The 17814-nt window shown below is 45.9% G+C and overlaps 2 protein-coding genes across 4 annotated transcripts in view; one reads left to right on the top strand and one right to left on the bottom strand.

The window, feature by feature from the left end:
• Nucleotides 1-17814, top strand: part of B4GALNT3 (beta-1,4-N-acetyl-galactosaminyltransferase 3) — a 403403-nt gene that overhangs the window by 165154 nt on the left and 220435 nt on the right. The gene's annotated exons all lie outside the window — the stretch shown is intronic.
• Nucleotides 1-17814, bottom strand: part of LOC125434730 (sodium- and chloride-dependent GABA transporter 2-like) — a 193534-nt gene that overhangs the window by 159150 nt on the left and 16570 nt on the right. Inside the window, exons 3-4 of one of the 3 annotated variants that reach the window (XM_048500344.1) lie at nucleotides 6192-6326; nucleotides 657-797 (exon numbers count right to left, since the gene is read on the bottom strand). The exons of the other annotated variants lie outside the window; for them this stretch is intronic. Coding sequence (XP_048356301.1) covers nucleotides 657-797; nucleotides 6192-6326 — 276 coding nt within the window. The remainder of the gene's footprint in view (nucleotides 1-656; nucleotides 798-6191; nucleotides 6327-17814) is intronic. 3 annotated transcript variants of the gene reach the window in all.

Here is a 17814-nt window from a genome sequence, read left to right as displayed (position 1 = left end):
CTTCATTACATGCAAATCTCTGGCAATCTCTGGCTCATGAAAAATTAGATTTGCCAACTTTCTCACTCTGCCAGGGCACCTATGTAGGGCAAGCAGATGCAAATGAAAAGGAAAGCTCTGGTACCTCTAACTCTGTGGTGGCAAACCTTTGGCGCTGCAGATGTTATGGACTACAATTCCCATCAGCCCCGGCCAGCATGGCCAATCCATGCTGGCCGGGGCTGATGGGAATTGTAGTCCATAACATCTGCAGTGCCAAAGGTTCGCCACCACTGTGTCTAACTTCTCAATGCAAAGGGCATTTTGACAAATGAAGTTCCCACTGCCCCTGTGCTTGAAAAGCTACACCTGCTGAAACCCTCTTGTCAACAAAAAGGGAACACTGAAATGGAAAGGTGGTTGTCCTGGGGCAGAAAATCGCAATGGGTGAGTGCCTCAAGAGAAAAGATCATGCCCCACATTCCACTATTTAAGAGGGAAACACAGTGGAAGGCCTCGATTCTCTTTGAGTGAGTCCATGAAAAGGTATTCTCCCCTAAGTTCACACCGCCTGGAAACAGGAGCACTGCATTCCAAGGAGCAAAAACCGGCTCTTGTTGGCAGAGGATTTCCCAGTGCAAATTCTGAAATAGATCTCCTGCAGAAAGACAAAATACCTGTGTTCCATTCATGGTCACAGCTGCCCCAGGGAAGGTCTATGGTGAAAGAGCTGAAGAGGTAAAACAAAGCCCATGCTAGGACAATGATATAATAGAAATTCAGGAGCACAACAATCACCTGGGAGGCATAACCAATTCCTGCAGAGAGAAAAACCACAGTGAACAAAGCCCGCGTACTTGAACAATAAATAAAATAATTACGCTGAAGTCAGCTGCATCCAAGATTGGGCCAGATGTTGCTGATTACAATGAAACAACAACACTTATTTACATGGGCAGGACATGTCAACAGATTTACGTCACTGTCCTTTGCTCATGTTGCTGTGCCTGAAATCAACCCATAAACTCCATCCATTTCTGCATACCTGAGATCGTTGCTATGCTATTGTTTATGCAATAACTCATCTGTATTTGCTCCAATTTTTCTAGCCTAGTAAGCCGTCATCTCACCATCTCCTACTGCAGACCTTTGACACTTCTTTCCACCAGCTCCACTAGAGAATTTTTTTCTGTTCTCCAGATGTTTAAATTCTTATTTACATTAAAATATTCCCCCAGTTTTCATCGAGCATGCACATTTTTTGAGATTCCCACTATGTCCTCCTAAATAGTCAGTTTCAGCAAAATAAACCGCTCATTAACATCTTAATGACTGATATATTCTAGTATATACCTTTTTATTATAAAGTTATTGTTATTATTTAATTTTGTTTAATATCTGCTGCCAGTTCTTTAGCTGGTTGCTCGCCTGGCATTCGAGCCTCACCCAGAGGCCTAGGCATCATAATGTATCAGTGTAATATTTGTGCGAATCGCAGCAGGGTAATATTTGTGAGGATCACAGCAGATAGTATTTATTTATTTTTTATTTTTATTTTATTTATTAAACTTTTATACCGCCCCATCCTCTAGGGGCTCTGGGCGGTATTCATGCAGATCGCAGCAGGGTAGGATTTGTGTGGATCGCAGCAGGGTAGTATTCACGAGGATCGCAGCAGATAGTATGTGTGCAGATCGCAGCAGGGTAGGATTCGTGAGGATCGCAGCAGATAGTATGTGTGCAGATCACAGCAGGGTAGTATTCGCGAGGATCGCAGCAGATAGTATGTGTGCAGATCACAGCAGGGTAGTATTCGTGAGGATCGCAGCAGATAGTATGTGTGCAGATCACAGCAGGGTAGTATTCACGAGGATCGCAGCAGATAGAATGTGTGCAGATCACAGCAGGGTAGTATTTGTGCAGATCGCAGCAGGGTAGTATTCATGCAGATTGCAGCAGGGTAGTATTTGTGCAGATCGCAGCAGGGTAGTATTTGTGCAGATCGCAGCAGATAGTATGTGTGCAGATCACAGCAGGGTAGTATTGGTGCAGATCGCAGCAGGGTAGTATTCGTGAGGATCGCAGCAGATAGAATGTGTGCAGATCACAGCAGGGTAGTATTTGTGCAGATCGCAGCAGGGTAGTATTTGTGCAGATCGCAGCAGGGTAGTATTTGTGCAGATCGCAGCAGATAGTATGTGTGGAGATCGCAGCAGGGTAGTATTCGTGCAGATCGCAGCAGGGTAGTATTCGTGAGGATCGCAGCAGATAGTATGTGTGCAGATCACAGCAGGGTAGTATTTGTGCAGATCGCAGCAGGGTAATATTTGTGAGGATCACAGCAGATAGTATTCATTCAGATCGCAGCAGGGTAGTATTTGTGCAGATCACAGCAGGGTAGTATTCGTGAGGATCGCAGCAGGGTAGTATTTGTGCAGATCGCAGCAGGGTAGTATTCGCGAGGATCGCAGCAGGGTAGTATGTGTGGAGATCGCAGCAGGGTAGTATTCGTGCAGATCGCAGCAGGGTAGTATTTGTGAGGATCGCAGGAGGGTAGTATTCGCGAGGATCGCAGCAGATAGTATGTGTGCAGATCACAGCAGGGTAGTATTTGTTAGGATCGCAGCAGGGTAGTATTCGTGAGGATCACAGCAGATAGTATGTGTGCAGATCGCAGCAGGGTAGTATTCGTGAGGATCGCAGCAGATAGTATGTGTGCAGATCACAGCAGGGTAGCATTTGTGCAGATCGCAGCAGGGTAGTATTTGTTAGGATCGCAGCAGGGTAGTATTCGCGAGGATCGCAGCAGATAGTATGTGTGCAGACACAGCAGGGTAGTATTTGTGCAGATCGCAGCAGGGTAGTATTCGTGAGGATCGCAGCTTCTGAATCTGACCAATGTTGATTTTGTCAATTTGGAGATGCTTCAAGTGCCATCCTACCATAGTGTTTTCAGAATGGCTCTCAAGGTGCCAATTACCCCTGGGACCATTTCAGTTGGTTCGTGCCATAGTCATATCTTGATTTTCAAATCGCGGTATTTTGTGATCTTCTCGTGTTCTTTTTCAATGACCCTGCTGTCACCAGGTGCTGCTGCTGCTGCTGATTTAATTGTGTATGCTGGTGAACTGGATTTGCTTCCCCACTTTTCCTCATGAACCCTGCCAATTTACTTTGGGCTAACCACAGTTCTCACAGAACTCTCATCGCCCCACCTACCTCACAAGGTGCCTGTTGTGAGGAGGAGAAGGAAAGGAGTTTGTAAGTCGCTTTGAGACTCCTCACAGGAAAGGCAAAGTATAAATCCAAATTATTATTCTTCCTGAGATTCTGGACAGTTGCTGCCAATCTGAGCAAACAATACTGGTGTTGACGGACTGAAGGTCAGATTCAGTAGAAGGAAGATTCATGTGTTCATGTGGCTTTTATGCAGCATAAAAAAACAAGAACACTGTAAATGCTATTTTAAACACGAACAGGTTTATTATGGCAGAAGTTTTAAGGACTGAATGCCTTTTTATCATAGGAAGTATATTGTCCAGGTGAGTGGTTATCACACAGGCACAGGGATAAAGGGAAGATGTAAATAATGGATCCAAAAGGTCATGAAATGCAAGTGATATAGTAAGTGGAATATCAACATTTGTGAGACTGGACACAAGAAATAGCAAAACAGACACTGACTTGGATCTGCCAGAATGTTTACGTAAAAGAAAGGACTTTAATCCCCAAAGCAACTCTTTCTCACCTCTCTCCTCCCAAAAGGACCCCCCAAACTCAGCTCCTGGGGGACAAGACGCTGCCAGAAACAGCATAGGGCATCTCTGCTCACCACTCTTGGGGGGGGGGGGGAGGAGAAAGTCAGATCCATCCCTGTGGGATTATCTTATTAGTTTAGTATGTCAACAAAGCAGAACTTCCAAAAAGGTGTGAACCTGGACTTTGGACAAATTGTGATTTGTGAGTGCTGTTTGCTGAGCAAGTTGGGAAAGGCCCTGTTGTTTCATTCTTTGTTTTCTGCACTTGCTTTTGAAGTTGACTTCAGTGGTGATTTAGATGTGACAAACTGAACTTCCTCTCTTTGCAAGGAGTAGGGGATATAAAAACCGGCAATGCTTTCTTTGTAACCACCTCACACATATCCCTGCTAAATCAGTTCAGATGCACATAGTTAACCCCAATCCTGATTAGAAGAAGAAGAAGAAGAGTTTGGATTTATATCCCCCTTTCTCTCCTGCAGGAGACTCAAAGGGGCTTACAATCTCCTTGCCCTTCCCCCCTCACAACAAACACCCTGTGAGGTAGGTGGGGCTGAGAATGCTCCGAGAAGCTGTGACTAGCCCAAGGTCACCCAGCTGGCGTGTGTGGGAGTGTACGGGCTAATCTGAATTCCCCAGAAAAGCCTCCACAGCTCAGGTGGCAGAGCGGGGAATCAAACCCGGTTCCTCCAGATTAGATACACGAGCTCTTAACCTCCTACACCACTGCAGAAATGAATTGCAGTTCTACCAACTCATCAAGCACTGTTTTAAACACTTTCCAGCCACCCAGGCCTGCAGGAGCAGAGAGTTGTTTTGTCTAAATGAAAATAAATGCAAACTGAATTTACACCAAATTCCATGTCCACTCTCAAATCCCATAACTTTACAGCGTCACATAATACATACATCTGTGCTCACAGGGCTACGCAAAGCTCTTTGCAACCCAAGACCATCATTACATGGGTTGCTTCCCATTGTAAAAAAATACCCCTCTCTGCTGCCAGCACAGCCAGTGTGGTGTAGTGGTTAAAGAGCGGTGGACTCTAATCTGGAGAATGTGGTTTGATTCCCCGCTCCTCCGACTGAAGCTTGCTGGGCAGAGGCGGAGCTTCCATGGGAACATATGGAGTCATATGTCCCAGGCAGCCACATTCAGTCATGGGTGGGGGGAGAACAGCCCCCAACACTTCTAGCCTGGCCTTCCTTGAGGCGCGGGGCCTGGGCCAGTTTCTTCCACCTGCTGCTCATTTCAGAAGAGCACTCCAACAGTCTAGCAGACCAAAGGCTGCGAAGGAGAGCCAGAATTATTGTAACTCGGCCTGGCCGCTTCTCTTTGGCCATCACGCTTCCCCTTCCCCTCGCCAGGGCTCACTAGTGCTGCTTTCACTTGGCAGATCAGTCAGCATTGCTGCAGCTGCTCCCACTGCTGCGATGGGGCTGCCTCCAGGGATGGAGGTGGCTGCACCGGGCTCGGTGCTTTGCCGGCTGCAGTTCCTGGAGGACTCGGACCCTTTTTCGTGCACCGGCTTCCCAGAGCTGTAGCGGGCGCCCATGCAGCCCGTGCTGTAAGTGCTGCCCCTCACTGCCCAGCTGCTGACCATGCACTGCTTACTGCCTGCACCTTTGCCAGTGAGAGACGCAGGACGATGCAGCCAGCGAGGGAGGGCCTGGAGGGGAGAGAGAGAGACAGGGCCCGGCTGCTTCCTCGTTTTGGAGCCTGAAGGCTCTTGAGCATGTGCAGAGCACTGGGGGAAACGGCTTTCTCTTTTCTCTCCTTTCTCACTTTTTTCTCTTCTTTCTTTCTGTTTACTTCTTTCTCTCTCTCTTTTCTCTTCTTTCTTTCTCTCTCTTCTCTTCTTTCTTCTGGGTAGCGTAGACATAGTGGAGGGGGCATCTTTATCTTTCTTCAGTTTTTGCCTGTGTTTGGAGCACCAGACATCTCTTTTTCTCCTCCAGTGAGAGGTGTTGCTTGCTCCTGAGCATATGCAGTGTGCAAGTGATTCTTCCATCCTTTTTTTTTTTGCTTCATGGAATCATAGAGTTGGAAGAGACCACAAGTATCATCCAGTGCAACTCCCTGCCATGCAGGAAAACACAATCAAAGCACTTTTGATCGTGGTGGGGGAGGGCAGCCCCCCTTCCAGGGGGCGGGGCAGAATACTCAGATTTTGCCCTGGGCTACATTTTCCCTCGCTAAGCCTCTGCTGCTGCGTGACCTTGCATTAGTCACAGTTCTCTCATAACTCTCTCAGCCCACCTACCTCACAAGGTGTCTGTTATGGGGAGGGGAAGGGAATTGTAAGCTGCTTTGAAACTCCTTAAAGGTAGGGGCAGGTGGGGTAGAAAAGCCAACTCTTCTTCATCCTTCCCCTTTGGGTTTGGCATCAGTCACAGGAAATGAAAAAATGAACGGGAGGACATTCCTGGTCCCATCAATCACCCCCAACTCACCTTCAAAGAGAGGACACAACCTCCTCCAAGCAGTGACTCCTCCCTGGCTGGTATACTGTCCAAGCGCCGTCTCCAGGAAGAATACTGGAATCCCACAGGTGAACAGGAAGATGAGGTAGGGGATGAAGAAGGCACCTACAGATTCAGAAATCCATGTAAGATTGATATGGTCAGACTTTCAAATCATGGGTTTGAGTTCTGCAGGGATTATAGTCCTGTTATGTTCCATGCTATGGTCGAGAATGTGTACTGGTTAAGGTGCTATGCTAGGATCTGGGAAACTCAGGCTCAGACCCCCACTCTGCCATGGAAATTTGCTGGTTGATTTTGGCCCAGTCACAAACTCTCAGCCTCAACCCTGGCAAGTATTTTTGTCCTATTAGCTTTGAAACGATCTGCTCCATTTTATGGATAACTCATAACCAGCTTGTGTCTAACAGCTGTTTTTAATATTGTGGTGATTTTCATTGTAAGCTGCCTTGAGCAGAACCCTAAAGAGATGGCATAGAAATATCCTGAATAAATAATAGTCTTAGAAGGTAGGGTTTACTGTACAAACTTTATTATCCTGATATTGTAGCTGGAGGAGTAGAGACTGAGAGAAAAGTAGCTTGTCCAGTCCTATTCCGTCAGATTACAGCAGACATAAGATTTGAAACAGGGACTTCCTGGTTTGCTTGCCAGTCCCTTCACAGCTATTCTAGATTTGCTTTCACTTGTGGCTTTAATCGGATGTTCGGAACTTGGGAATTTCTGAATGGGCAGATGCTCTATTATTCGGACTGTGCAACTCCCAGTTGGGAAATAGCTGGAGATTCTGGGGGTACAGCCTGGGGAGAGGGGGAGACCTCAGCAGGGTATAACACCACAGATTCCCCCCTCCAAAGTAGACATTTTCTCCAAGTGAACAATCTCCATCGTCTGGAGAGCAGTTGCAATTCCAGCAGATCTCTAGCCACCACCTGGAGTTTACCATCATGCAACAGAAATAACATAGATGGAAGTGGTACCAAAGTCTATAAAAGTAACAAATAAGATACCACTATACAAATCCCATTTTCAAAAAATATATCACAAATAAAAATATTTAAGTCCAAGCAATAAGAGAAGATTAAATTGTATGTTAGACTTTGTATGTCAGTCCATGGATTAGTATGTTTTCTTGAAAGTCTTGTTTGAAAGGCGTGATGTAAGTTTAATAATCAACTCAGTCGTATGAAGAATGTACATGTTAATCCTTGAAGTTAACGGTTAAGTATTTTTATTTGTGATATATTTAAAAAATTGGAATTGTATAGTGGTATCTTGTTTGTTACTTTTTACCAGCTAGAGTTCAGCTTTGGCAACTCTATCTACTTCTGAGCCATGGCACCTTTCTTTCTCCTAGTGACCCTTCAGTTCTCCCTAATTCTTTTACCTTTTCTCAGGCTGTTTCCGCACGGGCGGATAGCGCCCCAGGGACGCTAAAAACGCTGTCCCTGGGGTGGCGCTTGCATAGCAGGCGCTGCTGCAGTGCATCAGCACTGTGCTTGCAACGCCCAAGCGGTGCAAAGACGCCACTGTTGAACCTCACTCCATGAGCGAGGTTTTTCAACAGTGGCGTCTTCCACCTGCTGCGGTGAGAATGGCAGCGGGTGGAAGGCGCCATTCCCCCCCCCCACCTTCCCTGAACGCCTTACCTTTGTCTCCTTGCTTCCGGCGCATTGGAGAGGCCAGGGGACACCCCCTTCCCGGCCTGAGACTCCAGAACCGTCACTCAGGCCAGGGGCGGGGGTGTCCCCTGGCCTCTGCAATGCGCTGGAAGCCAGAAGACGAAAGTAAGGCGTTCAGTGATGGCGCAGCCTGTGCGAAGGCTGCGCTGTTGCCTGCACCCTACTGGGACCATCTGTGTGAACGGTCCCAGGAAGGTGGATTGGCATCGTTTATCCCGATGAACCTTCCCGGGACCGTTCGGCATCGTTTATGTCGATGCACCCCCACTCAGCGGTTATGCAGAAAGGGCCTCATTGACCTCCTGGCCAGTCAACCAGTGGTTTTTTCAGGACCATATGTCAACCTTGGGTTTGGATCCGGCATAAAATTTCCACTTCAGCTTAGTGCAAGCAGCTACTGGGATCCTTTTTTATTGCATTTCCACATGAACAAAGCCAAACGTATTTTATCACAATTTGCATTTCCACTTAAGCGAGATCTTGTGCAACCAACTTATGGGCACTAAAATAATACAGGGAGGAACATGCTTGGTGTTGCCAACATCTTGTGCATACAGACCTGGCTTGTTTATGTTTCCACTTGCACGTTTCTGGATCCAAGCCCTAGCGTACTGATTTTGCAAGGGAGAAAAGACAAAGATGTGCCAACTAATAAGAACCAGCAGGATGTGATCCCTAAACACTTCATGGTATCTCAGAGTCATCTGAAGACCATCTCTTGGGGTTGCCTAGCAATAGTACTGCCTTGTGCCAAAAGCCTGGCAGTAACATGTGCCAGTTGGCTGTTTAATTCCTTCCAAGTAGTACAAATGGCTCCTTTTCTTCAGTGAGCAGATTTGATCTGAGTCTCTTAAAACACATATCTAATATTTGGAAAAGAAATTATGTTTACTTGGTATAACTCTTTCAGCCTTAAAAGGGCCAAGTTAATGGTAAGAAAGCTGAGAATACCACATTCAAAAACAGAGCCCTCCGGGGATGGGGCGGTATACAAAATTTAACAACAACAACAACAACAACAATAAGGAAACTGAATCCCTGATTTTAGGTGCCCAAGAGTAAGCCATCAGAACAAATTCAATCAAGGCCAAAATCGAAAAATCCTCAGATGATGCAAAATGCAGATTGTGCAAAGAAGTTGATGAAACTGTAGATCATGTCCTCAGCTGCTGCAAAAAGATTGCCCAGACTGAGTACAAACAGAGACACAACTCAGTGGCCAAGATGATCCACTGGAATTTATGCAAGAATTACAACATAAGAACAGCTAAGAACTGATGGGAACATTGTCCAGAGAAAATAATGGAAAAATGAGAAGGTCAAGATCCTGTGGGACTTTCAAATCCAAACGGACAAAGTGTTGAAACACAATACACCAGACATCGAGGACAAAAAAGTGACCATCATCGACATAGCAGTCCCCGGTGACAGCAGGGTCATTGAAAAAGAACACGAGAAGGTCACTAGATACCGCGATTTGAAAATCGAGCTTCAGCGTCTATGGCACAAACCAGCTGAGGTCGTCCCAGTGGTAACCGGCACGCTGGCGGCCATCCCAAAAACACTAGGACAGCGCTTGAAACATCTTCGAATTGACAAAATTAACATCTGTCAAATTCAGAAGACAGCCCTGCTGGGATCCATACGAATACTACGCCGATACATTATAACTTCCTAGGCTTCTGGGTGAGGCCAAATTGTAATGAAGGCCAACAACCAGCTAAAGATCTGGCCGCTGTGAAATCTACAATAATAATGCTTTAGCATACACTACATCTACTGAAAAGTGGCGAGAACCAAGGGAATAGAATGAGGAGTTTTTGACAAAACAGAAGTATTAGCACAGAAGATACTTAACAGTCCCAATGTCAGAGTGAGGAAATGAGTAAATGTCAATGTCTGGCCTCTGATTCAATATCTCCAGGAAGGTCTGGATGCTTGGTTATCATCCTTAGGTCGCTGCCCGGAGTTTTCCCAGAATTACCCAGATCTCCAGACTACCAAGACCAGTTCCCTCACAGAAATGATAGCTTTGGAGGGCAGACTTGATGACATCACATCCTGCTGAGGTCCCTCCCCTCCTCAAGCACCTCCGCTAAATCTCCTGGAACATCCCTGGCCAGAGTTGGCACCCCTATCTGGTCTCTTTTTTTAAAGGCTTTAACAATCAATTTTTCCTCACAGCAGCTGAAAAAAAATCCAATAAACATTGCAGAACAAAAAGAACACCAGGAGATGGCCACTCTGCCCTTCACACAGCTCCACATGCTGTCTTCTCTGGAACTCCCTTCTACAGAAAATCTTCCACATCCTCTGAAAAACAGAGCTGCAGCCCTTCTCCCTCCTCTTGGCTTTTGTCTGCCTTTTTTCTGCCCGGTAACTCCTCCCTGAACAGTACCAAAAATTACCTCCCTCTGGAATGTAGTTACAAGACCAGGGTAAGCCCCGCTATGCAGGGAAAACAGATCACAAACATTTTAATATTGACTAAAATATTTTTAAACACCCACATTAGTGACAGAACAAGAAGAAGTGTCACCTGCAGGGGGGACATATGGGGTCAAATGACCCCGGGCTGTGGCAATTTAGTCACATGGGGGGTGGAAAATCACACACACACACATCCCTCCTCCTTCCCCCTGGGTGAGATGACCTGGTGCAAAAAAAATTATTTGGTCATTGTGAGGGAGGGCGCCCACCCATACAGTGCCCCCCCCCGAAAACTCAGATTTTGCACCGGGCTACATTTTCCCCAGATGCGCCTCTGGTCATCTCTTATTTGATCTGGATTAGACAAATGCCACTTAAATTGCATCCAGTCAGACTGTATTTTAGTTTAGTTAGAACCAGAGGTGGGATCCAGGAGGTTCTCACAGGTTCCCAAGAGTAGGTTACTAATTATTTGTGTGTGCCAAGAGGGGGTTACTAATTGGTGATTTTGCCACATGATTATTGCCTTAGTTACGCAGAACTTGAAGCAGTCTAGCAGGAGGTGCACCGGCGTGCGTGGCAGCCTGCGCCTGCGTGCATCCGTTTCCCGCCCAAGGACCAGCGCAGCGGCTATGTCCTTGCCACAGTCCCGCCCAGGAATGCCCTGCCCCTGGAATACCCGGCCACGCCTCCGCCGTGCCCCGTCCAGCCCCATTGGCACTACACCACAGTTTGAATCCCACCACCATGGGAACCTGTTACTAACATTTTTGGATCCCACCACTGGTTAGAACCGCAGAGCTGGCGAGAAATAAACATTTGAAGATGACTTGTACTAAGTCAACTGGCTAGTTCAGACAACTCAGTGTAGCCCACTCTGGCAAATGTTCTTTTCTGTCGCCTACATCCCATTAACTTGAGATGCCAGTGACTGAAACGGTGAACTTAGGCTTGCAAAATAAATACTCTATCACTGAACCCTACTTCCAAAAGCACTGCTGGGAAAGCCCACAGAACAAGTTTTATCAGCAGAATAGGTTACATCCCCCCAAAATTCTCCTCAGTGAAAGCTGAATAAATCTGCAGATAGTTTGCAGTATTATCCAAAGCAATATATGTAATTTCCACAGAGTGAATTCATTTTACTATAAACAGTATTTTACACTAGACATAATGCCATTCTCTGTTCAACGGCAACGAATGACTGCCAACCTGTGGTATCTTTCAGGTGCTAGCATTTGACGGCTGGCATATAAATAACAGTATTTCATATTTTACTGTATTTGATAGCTGATGTTACCAGCCTGTTCAACCATATTCAAGCTGGTACTTTTCTTTGATACACGAATACAATTTCCTTCAGGGATCTAAGATGGACTGAAGCCATTTCTACGCCTTCTGCTAAGTAGCTCTTCCAGGTTTGGACAGCTGGCCACCACACCTTGATGCTGAATTGCTAGCTTCTCTTTCAACATTCCAGGCCCAAGCCAATGTTTAACAGAGTGGGAAATTACAATTAAAGATAATTCGCTTCTAAATTAGCACATCATCTTCAGCTCTTTGTTGGGTGAGACCTGGCACTCCAACCCTGGATTCAAGTACATTGTACGTTGGTCTGGCAGAAGGCTTGACTAGTTACGGAAGCAAAGAGCTATCCAGCCCAGTATTTACTTTCACAACATCCTCATATTCCTTTTTAGTAGTAAAGATAGTTCCTTTCTTAAGCCTGGCAGCAGAAGCACACCATTATCCTCATTTCACTTTCACACATGCAGAATAATTTACTTTCAATCTGTGCAAAATAGCAAAATCCACTTGCAAACAATTGTTAAAAGTGCACTGAAAGTGGATTGAAATTGCATTATTCTGCATGTAAAAAGTCCAATACGTTGTGGTACTTTTGTTTGATATCAGTTAGTCATGACTTATAGATTTATAATGGCAATAAAGGAAATGAGTTGGAAGTCAATTATACAGTGGGGCTCTGCCCCACACTGAAGGAGCAGAGCTTCTGTTATGGGCACCTTTCCTGCTCTCCCCCCCCCCCTGCTCACTGTGCAGCAGATCCCAAAATCTCTGCTGTTTGTGAGAGTGAGCAAAGAGTGACCTTCTCCCCTGCTTTGCAGAGAAGATAAAACAAATGACCTTGTGTTATTCTTCACTTCGGGCTTTTTAGCTCCACCCCACCTCTCCTGCTCTACTTCCGCCCTCCCCAATGATTGGGAGGGCTTTTTAAAACTTTATTTCTACTTAAGCATTTGTACAATATTAGATATAGCAAAATAATGATAGATCTAATACAGGAATATTGAAATAACAAGTCTCTCTTTCCTTCTGTGGCGGCAGCAGCAGCAGGATGTGTGTGTGTGTGTGTGTGTGTGTGTGTGTGTGCGCGTGTGCGCGCGTGTGTGTGCGTGTGCGTGCGCACATGCATCATGTGTGACTATCCAGTGTGATAAGATGTGTGCCTTTAAGAATGAGTTGATGGATGAAGCTAGAGAACCAGGAATGGAGACCCGGGAAAGGTCAGCAGGCAATCCATGCTGTTTACAGACTGACCTATGATGGACCAAGGGCCCCTGTTTTAAGACAAACAGTGGCACTTCTACCACCTCAGCCAACCCTGGGATGCCCAGCAGCAATGCCAAAATAGAGAAGCTTATTTTGGGCAGCCTACAAAGCAACTTGTATAACGTCCTCTCACACCCTTCCTGACAGGATTAAGTCTACACACAAAAGACGTTGTCCTGGAGAAAGTTCCATCCTTGGACTGTGTGGCCCAGAGAAGGCAAAGGATGTATTAAAGTGCTTACCAGCCCTGTATTGTACTAACTAATGTTTCTTCCTCTGAGTTACATTTTTAACAACCACCTTACTTTACATTATCGTCGTTTCACAGCTGTAATCTTTTCAGCTAACTTCCCTGGGCAGATCAGGCTGATGTCTAAGCCCATTAGACTGATAACGCACCATTAAGGTTGATGTCTGTCTCTTGCCCTTCCCTGGAAGGGCAGGAAAACCCTTTTGTCCAGGGAGATTTAGGATCATTCTGCATAACCCTAAGGATCCATTTCTCTATGTAAAGAAGCCCATTGTCCCAATAGACAGTGTTCAGTATCTTTGGACAACTGTCTGTGACACTGTTTCACATCGCTGTTTCTACCAGAGCTAAGCATGGGTCACTCAGTTCTGTTCATCAGACCATTCCACTCCAGGATCAGGTGACTATAACTTTTATAGCTCCCCCACTACTCATTTATTCCAGATCTATTCTCTCACAACACTCTATATCCTAGAACTGTGTGTGTGTGTGTGTTCTGCTGTTTTATTGTGTGCTTGTGTGCCCCCATTTTTATCGCTTAAGAAAAATTGTTAACCTTTGATCCACGCTCCTGCTATATAAAAGCTGGCTCTTGTATCAATAGGCAGACAAGACCTCGTGTTGCCCGGCCTTTTGCAATTTCAAGAGTCTTCTCCAGCTAATTTCCCCATACTAAAAGGGAGAGACTTCCCACCACTTCAAGTAACAATGCAGCAGGCAGTGGGGTGCCTGCTCATGTGTAAACAGAACCATGAAGAGACCCCACTACAATCCCACTGTGCAGTGAAGAGGAAAATGTTCCATGCATAATGGGCCAGTCAGAGGATAGCGGCAGATAATGGCACCCGGGGCAAGACCATGGTTTTCTGCCCCCCCTTCCATGGCACCCAGGGCTTTTCTGCCCCCTGCACCACCACCCCACGCCACCCCCGAGACCCCTTTTGCCGGCCAGCAGGGTCCCCAGTGAGGTGGGAAGGAGGGGCTCGTCCTCACATCACCCGCCTGGAGTCCCCTGAGAAAGGCAGGCTTCACACCAGCAGGCACTCAGCAGAGGGGAGGAAAAGTTCTCCCACTTCCTTCACTTCAGGGGCCTCATTTGCAGCCCCCACCCCACCCCTGCCAAGGCCCCCTCAGAAGGAGGCAGGCACTCAACCACCACCTCCCTGATGGCGCAGCTGGCTCCAGCTCTACCTTGGCTGGCAGGAAGCCTACCTGTGGCACCGCTGCCATACTGGGCCGGGCCAACGGGAAGCGTGGCTCAACTGGGGGGTCCTGTCCGGGGCGCTGCAGCCATGGTGCACTTCCTTCCCTGCAGAGACTGCTGGGCGGCATGTGTCCCTCTGGGCGCTTCGCCCCTGGCCAGAGTCTCATTTCATAAAACCTTACAATATATGTCTCCATTTGTTCAGTGGGTGAATGGGCAACTAATACCTAAAAAAACAACATGAGCATGCCTGCGATTTGTAGTGGTAACACAATGCTGGCACTTCAGCACCAGCTACCCGATTTAAATTTAAATCCCAACCTTGTGAAATCTGGGGAACCTGTGGAATTTTATACACCTGGCATCATGTTTAAGCCAGGGGCCAAAGAATTAAGGCCTAAGCACACTGTTCCAAAACCTTGTTTGGATATGTGATTCATAGTGATGTGTGATCGTCCAGAGAGATGGAGGGTTGCCAAGACTCCACTCAAAACATATATGACTGCCTTATGCCAAGTCAGGCTGTTTGCCCATCTGTCTCAGTATTGTCTATTTTGTCTGGCAGCAACTCTCCATAGTCTCAAGTCAAGGACTTCCAGAGCCTGCAACATATGGTCCTTTAACTGGATAAGCCACTGAGTTAAGGCTTCTTCTAATTCAGAAGGCTCCATGAACCACGGTGTTTAGATGGAGCACTGAAGCAGAATGAATGTGCACCTGCATTCTCACTGGTTCCTTCACTTCCATCTTCCTCTTCTCCGACCATCTAGGGCAGTGGTTCTCAACCTTCCTAATGCCGCGACCCTTTAACACAGTTCCTCATGTTGTGGTGACCCCCAACCCTAACATTTATGCATTTTACAGATGGAGAACACTGATGCAGAGAGTCTTAGGCAACCCCTGTGAAAGGGTCGTTCAACTCCCAAAGGGGTCGCAACCCGCAGGTTGAGAACCACTGATCTAGGGCAAAACAGGAGTCCCTGCAGATGTAACAGTCAGGGGTGGGATCCATAGAACAACAAGGTGGAGAAGTACAGTGTCTTGGAGTACTGAGGTGGGCATTGTAAAGATACCCAGAACTCAGTGGGGGGTTGCATACATACAATACATATGATATGTGTGATGTCTGAACTGTACTAAAATCATTGTTGTGTTATTTTTCCCTGAGGGGAAAAAAATTCTTACGTTACACATTTTAATATGCATTGGACTAAGTTTCATGCTTATTGTTGAAATCCACTGAAAACTGTTTTGACCCTAATTGAAGCTGGAAAAGGTTGCTGCTCCATATTGTATTCCTTTGAGCCGGCATAATACTTTTGGTCATATACTGAACACAAGAGCAGCCGCCCACACAGATGTGAGCACGACTCTGAAGAAACACATACACAGAAGTGCTTTATCCAGCATTATTACATCAGAGAAAGTGACCTTCCAAGAAAACTCTCAGCCAAGCACAGCTAGTGGAAAGAGTTTGGCTATTGTGAACAGTGCTGTGATAATGTTTTGATGTCAGTGCCAGATTTAGATGAAGAGAGGCCCCAGGCTATTCCACTTGTGAGGCCCTTCCCAATCCCCCACCCGCACAAAATCAATACAAAAATCAGTGTTGAGCTATCGGCTTAAGACAGTATTATTCTGAAATGGAGTGCAAGGAAAATGACTGAAGTGTTATTTAGATACTACAGTGCATTATGAGTAAGCATGAGTCAGAAAGCATGAGTACGAAAGGTCTATGGCAGTGTCAAAAATACCATGCACTGTATACCATGCAGATTTTGAGGTCCAAGAGTTCAGCCTGCCAAGTCTATAGGTATATCTGGCACTGTTTGACATGAAACCATTTCAAAGAAAAAGCCCTTCAGACACTTATGGAAAGTATTCAAGCTCACAAGTTTCACAAAATTTTGGCTATACAGCAACTAGATATCTACTGTTACCTCCATTTCTCTTTTCTGCTGGTACTTCAAAACTCTCCATGTTTTTGCATCTGAAAAATTAGGCCAACTCACAAAACTTGCTGAGTTGTCTTGGGACAGTCACTATCTCTGATTCTAAATTACCTCACAGTGCTGTTGAAAGGATAAAATGGAGGAGAGCAGAAAAATGCAAGCCCTTTTGTAAGCAGCATACAGTATAGATCACAGAATCATAGAAGAAGAGTTTGGATTTATATCCCCCCTTTCACTCCTGTAGGACACTCAGAGAGGCTGACGATCTCCTTGCCCTTTCCCCCTCACAACAAACACCCTGTGAGGTGGGTGGGGCTGAGAGAGCTCCAAAAAGCTGTGACTAGCACAAGGTCACCCAGCTGGCGTGTGTGGGAGTGCACAGGCTAATCTGAATTCCCCAGATAAGCCTCCACAGCTCAGATGGCAGAGCGGGGAATCAAACCCGGTTCCTCCAGATTAGAATGCACCTGCTCTTAACCACTACGCCACTGCTGCTCCCATGGTACAGAGTGGTAAACTACAGTACTGTAGTCAAAGCTCTGCTCACAATCTGAGTTCAATCCCAGTAAAAGTCAGTTTCAGGTAGCCAGCTCAAGGTTGATTCAGCCATCCATCCTTCTGAGGTCAGTCAAATGAACACCCAGCTTGATGGGAGTTAAGTGTAGAAGGAAAGGGCAAACCACCCCATAAACAAATTCTGCCTACTAAATGATGTGATGTTGCATCACCCCATGGGTCAATAATGGCCTGGTGGTGCTTGCACATGGGACCAACTTTAACTTTTTCCTTCAGAGGAAATGAAGGCATGACAGTTACATAAAACTGATATGGTGTAGTGTAGACAGAAACAATAAGAGATCTAGCAAAATCAGCTTGAGACTCAAAGGCTAGAATCTTGGTGTCAGGGGGAAGGACTGTTCAAGAAGTGGAGCCCATCACCAAATGATTTTCTCTTTTTTAAAAAAGACCAAGCCACTCAACATCTGTTGAGAGTTGTCCCCTCTCTCCTGTAAAGCTTCAAAATATTAACTTCTGCCTCACTGGCATCTGCTTCTCTGTCATGCTGCCCTATTAAGCTAGCTAGCTAGATATTGTATATATTTAAAACATTTTATATCACCTTTCTACCCAATCAGGACCTCTGTCGTGGCTCATATAAATATATATATATATATATTAAAAAATCAAACATTTAATTAAAAAAATTATCTTAGCTGGCAATGGGGAAGGGTGGCATACAAATCAAATAAAAATAAATAAATAAAAATTAAACAACGCCAAAACCAGAGAGGAGGTCCACTGGCTGATGAATTGAGGGAGACAGTAGCAAGACACAGGTGAATCTCTATGGAGAGGGAGTTCCAAAGTTTTGGTCCCACAATGGAGAAAGCCCCAAATGGCAGAGTCAACCAAAGCAGATAGACACCAAAACAAGAAAAAACAAATTCCCCACTCCTCTACATGAGCATCAGACACTAATCTGGTGAACAGGATTTAATTCCCC

Source organism: Sphaerodactylus townsendi, linkage group LG06 (genome assembly GCF_021028975.2).
Source record: "Sphaerodactylus townsendi isolate TG3544 linkage group LG06, MPM_Stown_v2.3, whole genome shotgun sequence".
Taxonomy (NCBI): domain Eukaryota; kingdom Metazoa; phylum Chordata; class Lepidosauria; order Squamata; family Sphaerodactylidae; genus Sphaerodactylus; species Sphaerodactylus townsendi.
Note: the sequence above shows the minus strand (reverse complement) of the source record. Positions and strands in the feature narration are given on the sequence as shown.